The 17,737-nt window shown below is 42.0% G+C and overlaps 1 protein-coding gene and 1 pseudogene across 2 annotated transcripts in view; one reads left to right on the top strand and one right to left on the bottom strand.

Moving 5' to 3' along the window:
- LOC148737741 (putative pre-mRNA-splicing factor ATP-dependent RNA helicase PRP1) overlaps positions 1 to 17,737 on the bottom strand; it is a 159,521-nt pseudogene that overhangs the window by 99,676 nt on the left and 42,108 nt on the right. The gene's annotated exons all lie outside the window — the stretch shown is intronic.
- Positions 11,589 to 13,577, top strand: LOC148737745 (uncharacterized). The gene has a single exon (XM_088748219.1). It carries the CDS (start codon positions 11,589 to 11,591, stop codon positions 13,374 to 13,376), a length of 1,788 nt encoding a protein of 595 aa, XP_088604345.1. The 3' UTR covers positions 13,377 to 13,577.

Here is a 17,737-nt window from a genome sequence, read left to right as displayed (position 1 = left end):
TCAAAACGTCATATTGAGCGTTCCCTGAAACGACTTTGAAAAGAGCTTCTAGTCGAGATGCTATTTTTTCATAGCTTTGGCGACATTGACATATTTCACGATCTCAGTTAGGAACCTTACTGACTGTCCTATCTTTTTCTCTTGATTTCATAAGCAGCTGGGCTAATGGCGGAAGTATGCCTTCACAGAGTTGTGCCACAGTTTCCCTTAAGACAACTTTTACAAGCTCCAAAAGGGCATTATGTGGAGCTGAATTTCACCTTGAAGATTTCAGATAGAAAGCCCTGCAGAGATGATATGTACCCTTGAGTTTCGTGATGGATACAACGTGTCGGCCAATCTCCTTGGCAGATTTTGTGGAAGAAACATTTCTGGTATCGTGCGATCTAGTGGACATTAAAGTAATCCTAAAAATTTCTTTACAACTTTAAGTTTTCAAATTCACAACATTCTTGTAGTTTTCAGAGTGACTCTTCCTCATAAAAAGACCAGTCCTTGCTTATCCTGTGTGTCAAACTGACATGCTCTTTTTAATGTGTAAAGAACCTTAGAGACTACCCTTATCATGAAACTATCTCTAAAGCTCTCCCTCCCATTGCCAATGTTCAAACAATTTCTTGCAAACAAAATACAACAGTACTACAGTTTACATCGCTAACTCTATGTATTCATTAATCAATTTTCAGCTCCCATTGACTACTGGCCATAACTTCCAGTTCCTGACTAAATCCTCAGAAATTGGTCCACTTCAAGTTCCAACAGTCCACTCCAGTCCTCTCCACTGCTTCCCAACTAACACATAACAAGTCAAGGCTGACTCCTTCCAGATTGATTCTGAAGGAGAAAATACTGAAGATGTGGGGAATTGGACTGTTTGGGAAGATGAGACCACAAATCGAGTTTCTCTTCACTTCTTTCCAATGTCTGCTACATCTTGTTACATGCATTTACTCTGATGATCATCTGGGAATGAGTCAGTAAGAAGACACTGATGGAAGACAAACACAACAGGTCAGAGAATTCCTTGTGGGTTGGACGAGAGGGACTATAATATAAAGCACTGGTTGAACCTCATTTTAAATTTCAGACAGAAGTCTGGGGACTTCTCATTCGGCTTAATTTAATGTAGTTAGCTAAGTTAGTTGGGTCCCCTGGGGTTGGCTGGGCCTCCCTTTTTTCTTCACTTAATTTTAATAGGGTTCCTTTTCAGGTACTTTCGGCTTAGGTTAGGTTTCGGCTTAAGATTCTTCTTTAGACAATTTCGCCCTTGATTCTACATCACGACTGCATCAACTGTGCACATATCCTCCAGGACTACAATGGCTCTTCAACCATGGACATCAACATCCACTCTTCCGCGCTGGAGCTCCCTGCTTAGTAGCGTCTCAAATACCAATTTTATAATGTTTCACCCGATAGCAGCAATTCCATAGACTGCAATCTAGTGAAGCATTTTCAACCAAATTAAATTGTAAAAATTATTGCGGCAACCCATTTTGGCCAAAGGTTCAACCAGATATCGATTTAGTTACTATATATTTAACTGGATAAATTAGGCCATTCAACTGGGAAGTGTGCTCATTTGCCACTTCTATCATGTTTAGTGGTTTAACTCCAGTTGAAGCCGCTTGTCAAGGCTTCATTTAGTGGGAAATAGGGAACTGCACACACCAGCTTAGGTCACAGAGAAAATAAACTAGGCTAAGTGTATGCTGTATTTTGACAGCATAATAGCTGTCAGTCCAAATTGCGGGCCAATTAATGTCCAAAATACAACACATCAACCAACATCATGGAGCAGAGAAGGAATCACACTGGAGAGGAGACAACATAATATAGTTTTAAGAAACGGCCCAGTATTAATATCTGCTTTTGAATCATACATTAAGCCAATTGTTTGACGAGTCAGCTTACAGGCTGTCACCAAATTTTGCAAAATCAACTCCTCACTCAACATCCCAGCCTCATGTGCACAGCAACTAACCCACAGAAAGGTAGGGCAAGGTCTGCCAGATGTCACCAGGTGGGTGGGTTTTATTTTATTCCGAGTTCGGCTTTCAGTTTCAAATTCACTTCGGCTATCACTCCGGCCTTCGATTTCAACACCTATTGGCATCCAATTTACTGTATATAGGCTTGGTAACCACCTTGAATCGTTAGCTAGCTACCATCTGGGATACCATTAATGTTCTAATCGGGATGTCAACATTTACTGACACAAGAACACTTGAGGTTTCCACAGATGCTAAATTTTTCATATAGGAAAGCGCATCCTACCCTAGACGATTAACTAATAAAACGATTCATGTAACATTTTCAAAAATAAAAAATCGCAACTGTGTGTTTTTGTGTCTTACTCTGAAATAAATTGGCTACAAAGTACAATCAACATAACATTGACTAATACCACATTTTTTTTCCAGAAAGAAGGTAAGTGCTACTAACATCTTTTATTTCAGGATTTCTGGGCCCATTTGGAGGCAAAATTGCACTCAACTTGTCTTCTAGGGCAGCATGAAGAAGCCCATTTTCGGGGGCAAATGTGCTTTTTGGCAGTTGAATGACCCTCGCTCTGTTTGAGAAACCACTTTAAGTACACTTTCAGAGACTAGCTCATTTTCGGGAGCTAACATTTCCACTTCGATAAAAGATGATATTACAAACCGTTACTAATTCCAGGAAAGATGATGCTGTAGCTGATCTCATGGACCAGTTAAGATAAATATGAAGAAGGGAACTCTATTCATCTCAAGCTCTTTCTGGAGATGGTAAGTTGCAGTTGACTGTAGCTTTGTGTGTGTACATAACAGCGTGCATGCTTTGGTTTTTTCAGGTCGTCCTTTTAGTGAGATCATCAACACAAGGCTATGGAAAATCAGGTAAAAAATAACAAAAGCATAAAGATATTTGTAACCATTTTACCTGCTAATAGAAAATTCAGATTTCAAACAGTTGAACACCTTTAAGGGGTAAATTATGCCACACGTTCATTAACAAAGCATTTAAAGGCACTTTTTCAGAATAAATTGACGGAGTATTGGTCTCATTTTAAAAAAATTATTCAAGCTTTTTAGGGGGCATTAAGCCACTAGAGAAAATTCAGTGACTAAGTTATCAACAGTTAGCTTAGAAAAAAAAACAAATTATCCAACTAGTCAATCACGTGCAAAAAGTTCAAGCACACTTGGCATGCTGTAGAAGGAAATCTCTTATTAAACCTTTGCATAGTTTTAATCTTACTAGGTCCTCTGCAACTAGAGAGAAAATGGTTAACTTGAAATACAACAATACAGCTGCTTGCTGCCCAGAATAAACCAGGCTACAGCCCTTAAAACACCATGTCCCCTCTCTGGATCAACTGCAACTATACGAAGTCCATCAAGCACCACCTAGTCCTTCACTTCAACCCTTGTGGAAGGCAACAAAATTAAGCCCAAGAGGCAAGAACTAGTATAAGAAGTCCTTCCGTCGACCCTTTAGAAGACCAACAAGACTTAAGACTAGGAGGGGAACTGGAACCTTTATCCCTCCTTACAGCTTCTATGGAAGACAAAAACACTTAAAGCTACAAGGGAAGAACTGCAAATGTTAGACCTCTACTTCAGCTCCAATGCAGAATAACAAGACTTGGACGCTAGACATGGAATCTTGAGTCTTTCGTTTCAGCTCCTTCCGAAAACATCAACAGTTAAAGCTTCCAGACAAGAAATGGAATATTTTAGTCCTCTACTTTATTTTCACTGAAGACAACAAGACATCAAGCAAAGCAGCAAGAATTGAAATAGTCCTTCAATTCAGCTCTTAAAAAAGACAACATTACTTCAGCTCCTATAGACCACAGCAACACCTGAAGCTAGAAAATGAATACTTCAGCTTCTATATAAAAAAACAAGACTTGAAGCAAAGAGGCAAGAACTGGAATATTCAGAACTTCACTTTAGATCTTATAGAAGAAGACTCTTGAAGTTACAAGAAAAGAGTGCCTTGTTTACTCCTTTACTTCACCTCATAAATGGGAGGGAACAGATTTGAAGCTAGGAGGCAAAGCCTGGAATATTCAGTCTTTTACTACAACTCCTTTGGTAGACAGACAAGACTTGAAGATAAGAAGCAAGAACTGGATAATGTAGTCCTTAACTTCAGCTCCTTGAGAGACGAGAAGACAAGACTTGAAGCTAAGAAGCAAAAGCTGGAATGTCCAGTGGTTTCAATTGGCTCCTACAAAAAAGAATGCTGCCAAAGTATTACAAGGAAAATCTATGGACCCTATTGTGTTGTACCTCTACTTGTTATATCCCTACCTGAAATTCTTTCTCTAACAAGGTTGCTAGGGTCTGTAGTTATCTTCCTTAATGACCGCTATCTTACTGAAATAGACTCTATCCTCTTGTTCTATAAATATTGATTTCATCTCTGTCATTTCTCTCTTTATTACAGCCAACTAAATCTTTGCCAGTATGGAATACTATTCCATTGTTTAAAAGCTTTCTTTTACATTCTCATATGTGCAGCTCGCTTTCAAGGGGGCAACTGCTGACAGAAATTATTGCTTACTGATAACCCTCTCACTGCCAAGGTTTCGTGGAATAATACTCTTCACTGTCTGCCAGTTTTTGTGATGTTAGCTTGGAGAATTTGGTTTTGGATCAACTAATAATTCCTTGGTTGATATGTTTCTTTATTCCTCATCACCTGTCTGCTTGATATTGTGTTGATAATGTAAGGAAAATTCTGTCCTGGTCACTCATCAGAATTAAAAAGAGGTAAATTAGCTTCTAGATTAAGTACTGTGAGCTGTACAAAACCACCTTACACGATGTACATGTACATCCCCAGCACTTTCTTCAAAGTGCTTACATGTTTTATCGCTATGAGCCAAAGATCTGCAATTCAAATTTGCACACATAGCAATGAAGATCTGCATCAGGTTTCGTAGTGAGTCATCACAAAAGCTCCACCAAAGTTTTCGGCAATCATACTAAGTGATTGACCTTGTAACGGTTCTTAAACCAGCTACTACATATCCCAACATAACTATTCTCTCTAGAAGCGCTAATTACAAAGTACTGACATGTAGTTCCAAGCATAGCCATGCCGATTTTCACCGTACGAATCAGGCCGTCTTTTCCAGGAAGCAGTCTTTCGACTCTTCCCATCGGCCACTTTCCTCTCGACACCTTGTCTTCAGAAATCAGCATTACATCTCCAATCTTGAGGGCTGGTTGGTCATTCACCCACTTCTTTCTGACGAATAACTGATGCAAGTACTCTCCCCGCCACAGTTGCCAGAAATGGTTAATAAACTTCTTCTGGTACAGATATCGCTGCCTCGTTGTGCTTTTGTTTGCTGAAATTTCATCTACGAAGTCCGGTAGGCTAAACAGGGATCTTCCAATAGCAAGATGAGCTGGTGTTATAGGCGTTAGATCTCTTATGTCGTCACTTACTGCGGTGAGCGGTCTCGAGTTAATAACGGCTTCAATCATGGCAAGGATGGTGGCCAACTTTTGATAGGACAACAGCGCTTTGCCCAAGATCTTGTGAAGAGGTTCCTTCACTGAGCGCACCAGCCTTTCCCACCAGCCACCATGCCAAGGGGAGCGCTCGACGATGAACTTCCACTTGATTCCCTTGGAGGTCAATTTGGCCTGGAGCTCTTCCTGATCTATCCTGTCCCATAATCCTTTATTGACAGATGACCCTTGTGGGAATAACTGTTGGATCTCACGGTCAGCGCATTTGAACGTCTTCACATTGTCAGACCAGATGGTTCTACAAAGCCCTCGTCTACTGATCATACGAATAAATGCCTGAAAGAACTCTTTAGTGAGCAAGTCACCCGTAAGCTCTAGATGGGTCATGCAGGAGGAGGCACAAGTGAAGATACATATGTAAGCATTTTCTGGGGAGGCACTCCCTCGTACGAACAATGGCCTTGCAAAGTCTACACCAACGTGAGTGAAGGCTGGAGACAATGACACCCTCTCTGATGGCAATGGCGCCATTTTCTGTGAACATGGACCACCTCGTTGACATCGACAAACAAGGCACTTTTCCAGGATTCTTTTGCTTCACGACATCCCTTGGTGAGCCAGATCTCTTGTCGTAGAACCGAAAGAGTGCCCTCAGGTCTAGCATGAAGTAACTCCTTGTGCACACTTTGTATGATTTTCTCAACTACCGCATGCCTAAGTGGTAAGATTATTGGATGTTTGGTACCCTCTGGCAAGTCTGAGTGCTGTAATCTACCTCCTACCCGCAGCAAGCGATCTCTCTTGTCGTAAAAAGGGTCCAATGTTAATATAGCACTGGTGTTTGGTAAAGGAAGGTCCTCCCCCAGCCTTTCATACTCTGCTTGGTACACCTCTTGTTGTATCTCCCGGTACCACTTCAACTTGGCATCTTGCAGCTCCTCGGCTGACAGCTCTTTGGAACCTGCACTTATTCCTAACTTAAAAGCTCGAACACCTCGAAGAACAAATGCTGTTACCCGGATTAGCGTCAGCCACTGCTCATATCGAGTTGGATCAATTACTGGTTCCATAGTAATCAACGCGCACATTCTTGTCACCCTTTGTTTTCTTTCTTTCTCCACAGACTCGGTCAATTCATTTGGCGACTCTCGTTGTTCAGGCAGGCATTGAGAAGATAACCAGCACGGTCCACTCCACCACAACTTGCTATCAGCTAAGACCTTTACGGGCACTCTACGTGTAAGTAAGTCAGCAGGATTGTCCTCCCCTGAACAATGTTTCCAATTGTGGGGGTCCCATGTGGACTGAGTCTCAGCAACGCGGTTTGCTACAAATGTCTTCCACTGGCTACTTGCACGTCTGATCTACTGAAGAGTTACCATGCTGTCAGTCCAGCACACTACCTGCTCTACTTTGAGTGTTAACGTTAGGGATTCTACAACAAACTTCAGCAATCTTGCGTTAACAATAGCTGCAAGTAACTGTAATCTCGGTAATGATACAGCCTTTGCGGGAGCCACCCTTGATTTGGACATGACAAGATGTGTTGATGTATGGCCGGTTTCATCCAAGCACTTGATATAGACTGCCGCACCATATGCCTTAGGTGAAGCATCACCGAAGCCATGGAGCTCTATTCTAGAACTTGATCCAATGTTTTCCATGAAATAGTGGGGAATGGTGATACAACTTAACTGTGAAAGTTCCGATTTCCACGACCTCTACTGCTTCGCAATATCCTCATCTAACTGGTCCTCCCACTGTAAACCCCTCTGCCATAGTTCTTGGAACAACATTTTCGCTCTGATTGTAAATGGTGTGATTAGTCCCATAGGGTCAAAAACCCTCGACGCAATGCTCAACAGACTTCTCTTCGTTTCAGGGTCACGAACGGGCAGTGTATGTCGCGGAGGGCCGAGCGACCACTCCACGAGAATTAGTAACCGCTCCTTTTCAGACCATGTGCGAAAAGAAGGAGGATTTTGTCCTCCGTGTAAATCGTTGTGTTTATTTGAGAATAAAGAAAAATCGCGTTCGCGACATGGTAGCAGAGCGACTACATCCACTGCCGAAACTCCGACGTTAATCTTCCGAGGAGGAAAGCCCGATTTAAACCGGAGAAGAATCTTAACAAAGAAAGAGACGAAAATTACGAATTCGCTCGATCGACGAAATCAACAACAACAGCCGTGAATTGAACCGTCCTCTTAACCGAAACCGCCGACAAGATGACAGATTTGGGCGACATAAGAAGACTTATTGGCCCAAGGAAAAGGCATGTCCTTATCAACCTTGAAGCAGAGACAGAAATGAAGGAACGTCCCATCGATGGTGATTTAGAGCAACTTTTGGACGAAACCCGTGACAAGCGAGACCGCCTACAGCAGCATTTAACTGTTTATCAAAGCCTTCGCGTGCAACTTGACGCTGCCGCAAAACTCGCTAGTAAATCAGAACACGATAAAGTCATGAAAGACTATGATGAATTTGTTAATCTAGTTTTGGAAGCAGAAGACGCCGTGGTAGGATTGAGCTCAAAAATGGCTATGATAAAGGACCGAATGGAATTCAAATTACAACGAGGGACAAGTAAGGTGAACTTTGAACTCGAAGAGAAGATGTTAGAGATCGAACAACAGAAGCCCGAAATTGAACACCGAAAATTACAAATTGAGGCAGAACGACTTACCCTGGAGAAAGAAAAACTGAGGAAGAAATTAGAAGTTGACACTAAACCAGGTACGAAACCTAACACTGTAAAATTACCTAAGCTTGACTTCAAGAAGTTTAGTGGAGGGCTCCTAAATTGGCAGGAATTCTGGGATTCCTTTAACTCAGCTATACATTCTAATCCATCTCTCAGTCCAGCAGAAAAAATGAATTACCTCAGAGCTCAGCTAGAAGGTGATGCTGCAGATGTTATCTCAGGTCTAACCCTGACTAATGCAAATTACGAACAGTCTATAAAATTGTTGAAGGAACGTTATGGACAAAATGAGGTCATCGTCAATGTTCATTATACTAGTCTTATGGATTTACCTGCCTCCTCAAGTCAAACATCAGCCCTACGTAAGAACTATGATCTCATTGAAAAACACCTTAGATCATTAGAAGCTCTTGGAGAAAATATTGAGAGTAAAATACTAGTGTCCCTGATAATGGCTAAACTACCCAAAGATGTTCTCATCCACCTGACTGACCAGAAAAACGATGGTGATGAATGGACAGTGCAGCTACTCAGAGATCAGTTGCATAGGTACATTAGTAACAGAGAAAATGCAGATAGGCAAACTTCTTACAAAGTTGACTACAAAGGCTCGGTTGGAAACATGTGGTCTACATCACAAGTCACCCAGTTTGGTTCTAACACTACTACAGGTGCATTACTGTCTGAAACCAAACAACCGCAGAATCTCACAGGAAGAAGGAAAATGATTTGCATTTATTGCAATGGACAACACTGGAGTGATGAGTGTCAAACCTTCCCAACTCTGACAGCTAGGAAAGAAAAGATCAAGGGGCACTGTTTTATCTGTCTCAAACAAGGTCACCAACAGAAAAATTGTACAGTGAAGAAGACGTGTGTTTATTGCAAACAAAGAAATCGTCACCACAGAAGCCTCTGCATTAAGAAGTTTCCAGTTGAGAAGTCCTCAGAAATGGCACATTCTGTTACTGAACCCTTATCTGCTACTGTTGCAACAGAACATACCTTGCTGTCCTCTGACGAACAAGTGCTGATGCAAACTGCCACCGTGGAAGTAGAAAACTTGCAAAAATCAAGAAAAGTGACCAGCAGATTACTTTTAGACACGGGCAGCCAAAGGACCTACATCACCAACGAGCTAACAGAAAAACTCGAGTTGCCAATCACAGGATCAGAAACACTAACAGTGTATACATTCAGTGCATCAAAACCCAGAGAGCTTCACACTCCTATCACTGAACTCTGGCTTTTAACAAAGGGTGGACCATCTCTGCATTTAAGAGTCAATGTTGTACCCACGATAACCGGTAACCTACAACGAACGTACTTCAACCCAGAGAAATTCAGTCACCTACTGAAGGATATCCCCCTTGCCGACTCAGTACCTTCAACCACAGAAACTGCCAACATAGAACTGTTGCTAGGAAATGATTATTACCGTGATATTTTCTCTGGTGACATTGCAATGAAAGCAGTCAGTCCAGGATTAAGCCTCATGGAATCCAAGTTGGGATGGATCCTAACAGGCAGAGTGAAATGTCATGATGACAAACCAGACAGCTCCATCTCAATGCTGACCTACACGTCCAGTCCTATCAGTGTACATCTGAGTGCTCAGTCTGATGACAAGCAGCCATTAGCTGCACAAAAGACACAACTTGAAGAGTTTTGGAAGCTTGAGACCCTGGGCATCAGAGAGCCTGTACAAGAATATGAAGATGACAAAGCTTTGCAAAACTTTAACGAAACAGTCCACTTTGAAGACGGACGATACCAAGCAACCTGGCCTTGGAAAGAAGAGTCTCCATCATTACCAACCAATTATGAACTGGCAATGGGAAGGTTGATATCCCAAGTCAATAGACTGTCACGAAACGACAAACATCTCCAGAAATATGATGCCGTAATCCAGAACCAAGTGCAGAAGGGAATTGTGGAAGTCGTCCCAGATGAAGATTGTAAAAACACCTTGAAACATCACGAAATACTGACACCCGAGAAGACAACAACAAAACTTAGAATAGTGTTTGACGCCTCCGCAAAGACCAGGAAGAAAAATCAAAGCCTAAACGAAAGCCTTCACCGTGGCCCTGTCATATTGGAGGATTTATGTGGCCTTCTCTTGAGGTTCAGGCTTCACAAAGTGGCTCTAGTTGCAGATGTAGAGAAAGCATTCCTTCAAGTGGGTCTGCAACCTGATGATAGAGATGTAACAAGGTTCCTTTGGTTAAAAGACCCTTCCAAGCCTACTGTTGAGAGCAATGTTCAAATACTGAGATTCACCAGAGTCCCATTCGGCTTGATATCCAGTCCATTTCTTTTGGCTGCAACGATCAAGAATCATCTAACCAAGGCTGGTACCCCCATCGCTCATCAGATAGCAGATAATAATATAATAATAATATAATAATAATATAGATCAATTTCTATAGCGCATTTCCATGTAAATGCTCTAATGCGCTTTACAACACTGTGAAAAGGAAGACAAAACCCTCTTCCAATCTGCATCAATGAATCTTCGTGAGTGGGCTTCAAACTCCTCTGAATTTCTCCAGAACATCCCAGAATGTGATAGAACCAGTGCAGAAAACGTGAAAGTCCTAGGAACCTCCTGGAATTTAATTACAGATACCATTTTTATCAATGGATCTCATAATCTGTCCTCCAGCGTGAACACCAAAAGAGAGGCATTGCAGTCTGTCGGCAGAATTTACGACCCATTGGGCCTCTTTTCCCCAACCACACTGAATGCAAAGCTGTTCATTCAGGAACTGTGGAAACAAGAAAAACATTGGGACGAGACATTCAGTCAGTCAAGTCAACAAGAATGGAACAAGATATATGAGAGCCTGACTCCATTGTCCTCACAGCCATTATCCAGATATGTTGGTGGAGATGAACACAAACTGTTCTGCTTCACAGATGCCTCTGCCAAAGCCTATTCAGCTGTAGTATACCTCTACTCTTCAGTAAATGGAAAAGCGACTGTCAACCTGGTGTTTTCGAAAGCACGCGTCGCACCAGCCAAACAACTCAGCATTCCAAGGTTGGAGCTGCTAGGTGTTCTTATTGGAACGAGATGCCTGAACTATGTAACTCAGCAACTTCAGTTGTCCGTGGCAGATAGATTTCTGTGGACCAACTCACAGTGTGTACTTCACTGGATAACAACCTGTAAGCCATTACCTGTATTTGTTCAGAACCGACTTAGAGAGATTACCTTACACAGGGACATCAAGTTCGACTATGTGTCCACTTCACAAAATCCAGCCGATCTGTCTTAGACTACTAGAGGTGTCTCAGCAGATGAACTTATCCAGAATAACCTGTGGTGGCATGGCCCATCGTGGTTAACTGATCATCCATCAAAATGGCCGTCATGGAAGTCAACACAATTTGACAGCAAGATGTCTGAACAGAATACCAAACAATTTCCTGCCCCACGTGTTATGTATGAGACTACAACACTGGCTGGAATACCGAGAGAGACCAGCAAAACATCACTCGACAAGCCAGTTGCGCCATTTGGGATCAGCGAAAGAAATTACTCTTCACTTACCAAACTACTTAGAGTGAGCGCTTGGGCCTTGCGGTTTATCCGAAAACTACAGAACAAGAGCACAACCAAAGAACAGCTTACATCAGACGAAATAAGTCAAGCAAAGGTCATGTGGGAGAAGTATGTCCAAAAGAGTGTATTTAAACCAGAAATCAATGCAGTCAAACAAAATTCAAGAAACAATCTGACGAACCAATTGGGCCTACAGTTGGATGAACACGGAGTACTAAGGTGCCATGGTAGATTAATCAGTGAAAACCTCCCAGAACATACTGCGTTCCCAAAACTCCTTCCAAATAACCATGACTTCACAAGCTTAGTCATCAACAGCTTCTATGAAAAGCTGATGCATGCAGGTGTATCTCACACTTTAGCGGCTACCAGAAGAGAGTTCTGGATTCCACAAGGAAGATCATCTGTACGAAGAGTTCTACTCAAATGCTTGAGATGTAGACGATATCAAGGAGGACCATACCGAATGCCCGCAATGGCTCCCTATCCACGATCACGAATAGAAGAATCTCCACCCTTTACATACACTGGTCTTGACTATCTTGGACCCTTGTATGTGAAAGTCAGTCAGCCATCAGCAACCCAAAAAGTCTGGTTGTGTCTGTTTACTTGTTTAGCTGTTAGGGCTATTCACTTAGAAGTCGTCCATGACATGACCGCCGAACAATTCTTGTTCTGCCTGAGAAGATTCATCGCCACACGTGGAAAACCGAGACAGATAATTTCCGACAATGCTTCCCAGTTCAAAGTAGTAAAGTCGACTGTTGAAGAAGCATGGCAACTCTCCATGACAAGTCCTGACACACAAAGTTACCTGGCCAACGAGGGCATAAAGTGGAGCTTCACCACTGAACTTGCGCCCTGGATGGGTGGTTTCTATGAAAGACTTATCGGTCTTGTGAAACAGTCTCTTCGAAAGAGTATTGGAAAGATTTGTCTTACTATAGTTCAACTGGAAACTGTTGTAAAGGAAGTCGAAGCAGTAATCAATTCCCGGCCATTAGTCTACGTAGGAGCTGACTTTAGCTCTGGATTCACACTCACCCCAGGAGATTTCCTCAGCCTTAACCCAAAATCAAGCGTACCCTCCCTAGCAGAAGAAGATCGACAGCAAGACCCAGATTTCCTTAGCAAATTGAGTTCTTCACAAAAACTCCTTGACACGTGGCGTAAGGGTCAGAGACATCTTGACACGTTTTGGAACCTATGGTTCAACGAGTATGTTCTGAGTTTGCGTGAACGGACTCAGAACTACTTAAAAGCTCCCAGGACACAATCCTCAACCCAACCCACTAAAGGAGACGTTGTACTTCTGAAGGAAAACACGCCACGAGGTACCTGGAAGTTAGCCATTGTGGAGGAACTAATTTCAAGTGCAGACGGAAAAATCAGAGCCGCAACAATCCGAACAGCTACAGGAAAGTTGCTAAACCGTACGCTCAACTTCTTGTACCCCCTGGAATGTGCTGAACAACGAGAAAGCCCAATCCAGCCCAGCCGAAGTGAGGATGACCAGTATGATGCAAGCCACCAGAGAAGCAAACAAAAACTTACCACTGAGCGCCCAATCTGGAAGGCAGCTATTAAAGCAAGACAAGCCCTAAACAAACTGTTGAACATTTGATCCTGATCGCATATTGTTATCCCGTTTCTTAAATTTTTTTTTGGCTATGATAACTCCATTTCGTTCTGTTGAAAAAAAGATTTCCTTTAATCCCGAACATTGACAGTTAGAACTTCTCGGCTGGGGAGCGTCGCGGAGGGCCGAGCGACCACTCCACGAGAATTAGTGACCGCTCCTTTTCAGACCATGTGCGAAAAGAAGGAGGATTTTGTCCTCCGTGTAAATCGTTCTGTTAAGTTGAGAATAAAGAAAAATCGCGTTCGCGACAGAAATAGTTCATCCAGACCTATATTCTGGCAAAGTTTGGAGATTATTTATTTTTTCATATTGCACACCTCCGTGCGATATTTACGGACGGCTGCTCTTAAGTAGGTGAGGAATAGGCTTGACTGTAAACAATTTTCTATTGGTGGAAAATCAACAATCCATGCATTATTCTGCCGCGTGCATTTAATACTGATGTTTTTTGATTGTCCTGCGAATTATATTCGAATATTTATGGTTTAATAGCCATCGCATCACTTGCTGTAGCAATCAGGTAACCAACGACGCCCTGCCTTTTTAGACTTATTACGTTCATTCCTTTCAACGAGAAGAACATTTGCCACACATCATCAATTCGAACGCCACTCGTTATATGTGAAATCGAGTTCATTTTTGAAATAGTTCGCGGAGAAAGACCCGCAAAATTATGACTTTGAATCCACTCAGCGGGTGACATGCTGACTTCTCCGAGATGGCCCAGCCCATGACCACCGATACCATTGAAAAAGTGGGTCGCTCCCTTGCCGTGTAAAAACTGATTAGATTGCAACCAGGACGTTAAAGCGGGAAACTCCTGGGGAAAAGCTTGCGAAACGGTAGAGTAAAAGCTTAATGCTCAAGAACAAAATGCATTCACCTCCTGGTAAAAGATATGCGTCCTCGGCAGAAGTCCAGATTTAGTTAGATACCAAAACATTAACACTGTTTTATCCACATCAAGTAAATTAATATCATATCGCACTAGTCAATCTTGCAGATTCTCGCTCAGAACTTGCTCCATGCGATTGTCCTCCATCGCTTTCTTCTTTTTCACTCTGACCAATCAGCGTCAGAAGTAGCCTTATGTCCGATGCAGGATTTTTCTTTGATGCAGAACAGAATTTCACGCGTGTGTCAAATTTCTGTTGATTGAATTCTTTACGTGAAATTACCTTTCTACAGTGATCATACTTGCAAGTGATTGTTGTTTTGTTAAACACGTCGGCATTGGTGCCATGTTTATTGAGGACACGTGCTCGAAACGTTTTTAAACGCTGTTCTTCAGTGAGAGTGTTCTTTGTTTTTGACTTTCCTTTATGAGAAGAGTCACCATGTAAACTTTCGGACAATGCCTTTGTAGAAGAAGCCTGTATGGCAGTTACTTCAATATGGGCCTTAAAACTTTCTGCTTTCTTGTAAAGCTTCTCTTCGAGAAAAACCCGGCAAACGTCTGGACTAGATGAGTTTGCTAAGAAATATCGTAAACGCGATCGTAAATCCATGTCATTCACGATTGGCATTAGATGGTAGCCATCAAATTATTGGAGTATGTAGGTATTCCTTGATTCAAATAGTTTCTTGATCTCTTTTAAAGCATCGTCTAGCGTATACGTTGCAATGCTCATTTATAGATTACTGTTCGATTACTCTTCGACACTCTGAAAACACACCGACACGTCACTCGAGGCAGATAGTCACAAAGAGACGAGCCAGACAGTGATGACATAACGAACATAAAAAGCACGTACCAATCAGGACCGAAATCGGGAAAAAGTTACCCAACCGGCTGGCGAAGGAGGATCTGTAATTGAATACCGCGACTAGAATCTGAGACTGGAAGGCACCGAAAGGTCATAAAAGCCATCAAAGACATCAAATATTTGACGAAGATTGCAAGTTTCAAGCGCGTGATCTCTATCGCTTCTTTACGCGATTTTTTTTTTTTGGTATAGTCCTTTATTCGCAATTAAACCCTAGTTATTCATTATTCATTTTCTTTTTAAGTCGTTATTCCTTATTCATTTTCTTTTTCAATCCGTTCTTCATTATTCATTATTCCGCTTCCACCCCCGATCGGAGGAAGACACAATATTGCTAATTTTTTACAACGTCAGTTTTGCAGCTCGGAGGAGAGCACACAGCATGGTCAATAACTGTTTTAACTTGCCAGTACGAGACATTATAAACCAATTGAACTTGGTGGATAACCAAAAATCCAACAAAACAATAGAGCAATCTTTGAGAGCAGGCAGCCATGACGGCGCATACATAAAATAGCAGTGAGGATCAATCTATAAGCTTTTAACTTTTCCATGTCCTTTTTGCAGATGCAGATTTACCTCCAATGAAAGGAAAAAAATATAAAAATTATGGTTATAACGATGTAGATAGCTTAACTCTTCCCTTTCAGCTTTCAAGGCCGTTTTTACAAACCTCAACGCCAGTGGAAGAATTGGACCAAAAACGCTGGCCAGTCACTACACAGGAGAGGATCATGACGGACAAGTTATGCTGTCCAGCGGTGTTCAACAGTGGACAGTGCCGTACACTGGTGACTACAGAATAGCAGCAATAGCAGCTGCAGGAGGGTACGATGGACGCACTAACAGTACTCAGTACCGAGGAAGAGGAGCAAGAATGATTGGAACGTTCCGCTTAAACAAGGGTGAAGTCATTCAGATACTTGTTGGTCAAGAAGGAGGAATAAACACGTACTATTATTCTTCTGGAGGTGGTGGAGGAACGTCTGTGGTGAGAGGAGCTAACACACCTTTGATAATAGCTGGGGGCGGCGGAGGAGTATGTGGAGTTAGGTCTAGACATGAATGATGTGACGCCAGCACGAACACAACAGGGAATCCTGGATACAAATCATGGTCAGGGGGAAGCAATGGACATGGTGCACAGACTGCCGATGATCATGGTTCAGGTAAGAGTATATTGTAATGTTTTCTTACGTCTTAGCTGTTTATTTAATGTTATTTCAGTACCATATATGATAACGATCGCTCTAATTGGCTTACAATTTATGAAAAAGAAATGGATGGTTAATAGAGATGGTTCAGACTGATGTCACTGTTGGCAAAGATTTCCTATCGAGTTTACCCGCGAGGTTTCAAAACTTTCAAGATTGTTTTCCCGTTAACCTTTTGGAGCTCTATTTGAAAAGAAAATGTGCTAAAATGATAATCGTTTCGAAAAACAATCAGGATGTAGCTATTCAAAGCGACGGAATTAGTCTTGGAGTCGACGATACTTTATTTGCTAAACGCGATGCGTGAATGTGGCTGAAAACAAAACTGAGTTTTTTAACTTCAACTGAGGCTTCGCGACGTTGGGGTAAATATTATTTTGAAGAGCTGATGCAAGTACGTCGCAAAAGTGATGTTCAATAGATGATTTTCCTTGGAAATCGTACAATTTTTAAGATTTTCATCACAAAGCGACGCAATTTCTGATCGTCAATTCTAGTAACCAACAATTCAAGGAGGGGAATCTATCACACGGGACTCGTAAATTTAGGAAATTTCCCCTTAGTTTTTTGAACGGGCCGATATTATTTTTAGTGCAGTAAATGGTTTGAACCCGGGGGTAACATGTGAAGGTGTAGTCTGATCGTCCGGGTGAGTGTAGTCCTGAGAAGGACTGTTGTCGGTGGCAGTGACTGACGTTTCGACAACCTGTGCGGAAGTCATCATCAGAGTCAAGTGAGTGATTGTTGTCAGTAGAGTCAATCACTCACTTGACTCTGATGATGACTTCCGCACAGGTTGTCGAAACGTCAGTCACTGCCACCGACAACAGTCCTTCTCAGGACTACACTCACCCGGACGATCAGACTACACCTTCACATTATTTTTAGTGTTGCATTAACAACTCCGAACACTACAGTTGCTCCCGGCTGCGCTTCGAGCAACTCCTCTTTTGTGCTCTCCAAACTTCCTGCGTGCACCATAACTCGAAATATTCTTTGGGGGCACATAAATCTTAAATAAATCTAGAATAAAATATAAATATCCCGAGATAAATAAAAACATCTGCGGTGCGCTGAAATATGCATATGTCAAAAATAGAACTTGCTGTGTGTTTATAAAAGATCATATTTAAAAATTAAACTACGTAGTTTTAATCTATAAATATCAACAGCATCAAGGTTACTTCTCACATAAACAGGAATTTCGCCGTTTTCCCTCAAGACCACTCTTGACCAGTTCCTGTCCCGTCTGAATATGTTTTAGATAGGTATGTTGACAATTGACTCAGGTTTATCTGGCTCAAGGTGTGTTTCGGAGGCGACGCAAACGCATCAATATCTTTCTTATTTAAATGATCTTCGA

Source organism: Stylophora pistillata, chromosome 2, assembly GCF_964205215.1.
Source record: "Stylophora pistillata chromosome 2, jaStyPist1.2, whole genome shotgun sequence".
NCBI classification, from domain to species: Eukaryota; Metazoa; Cnidaria; class Anthozoa; order Scleractinia; family Pocilloporidae; genus Stylophora; species Stylophora pistillata.
This window is presented reverse-complemented; position numbering and strand designations above follow the sequence as displayed.

Coding starts and splice junctions, on each gene's coding strand:
- LOC148737745 (XM_088748219.1), top strand. CDS start 11,589: ATGTCTGAACAGAATACCAAACAATTTCCTGCCCCACGTGTTATGTAT.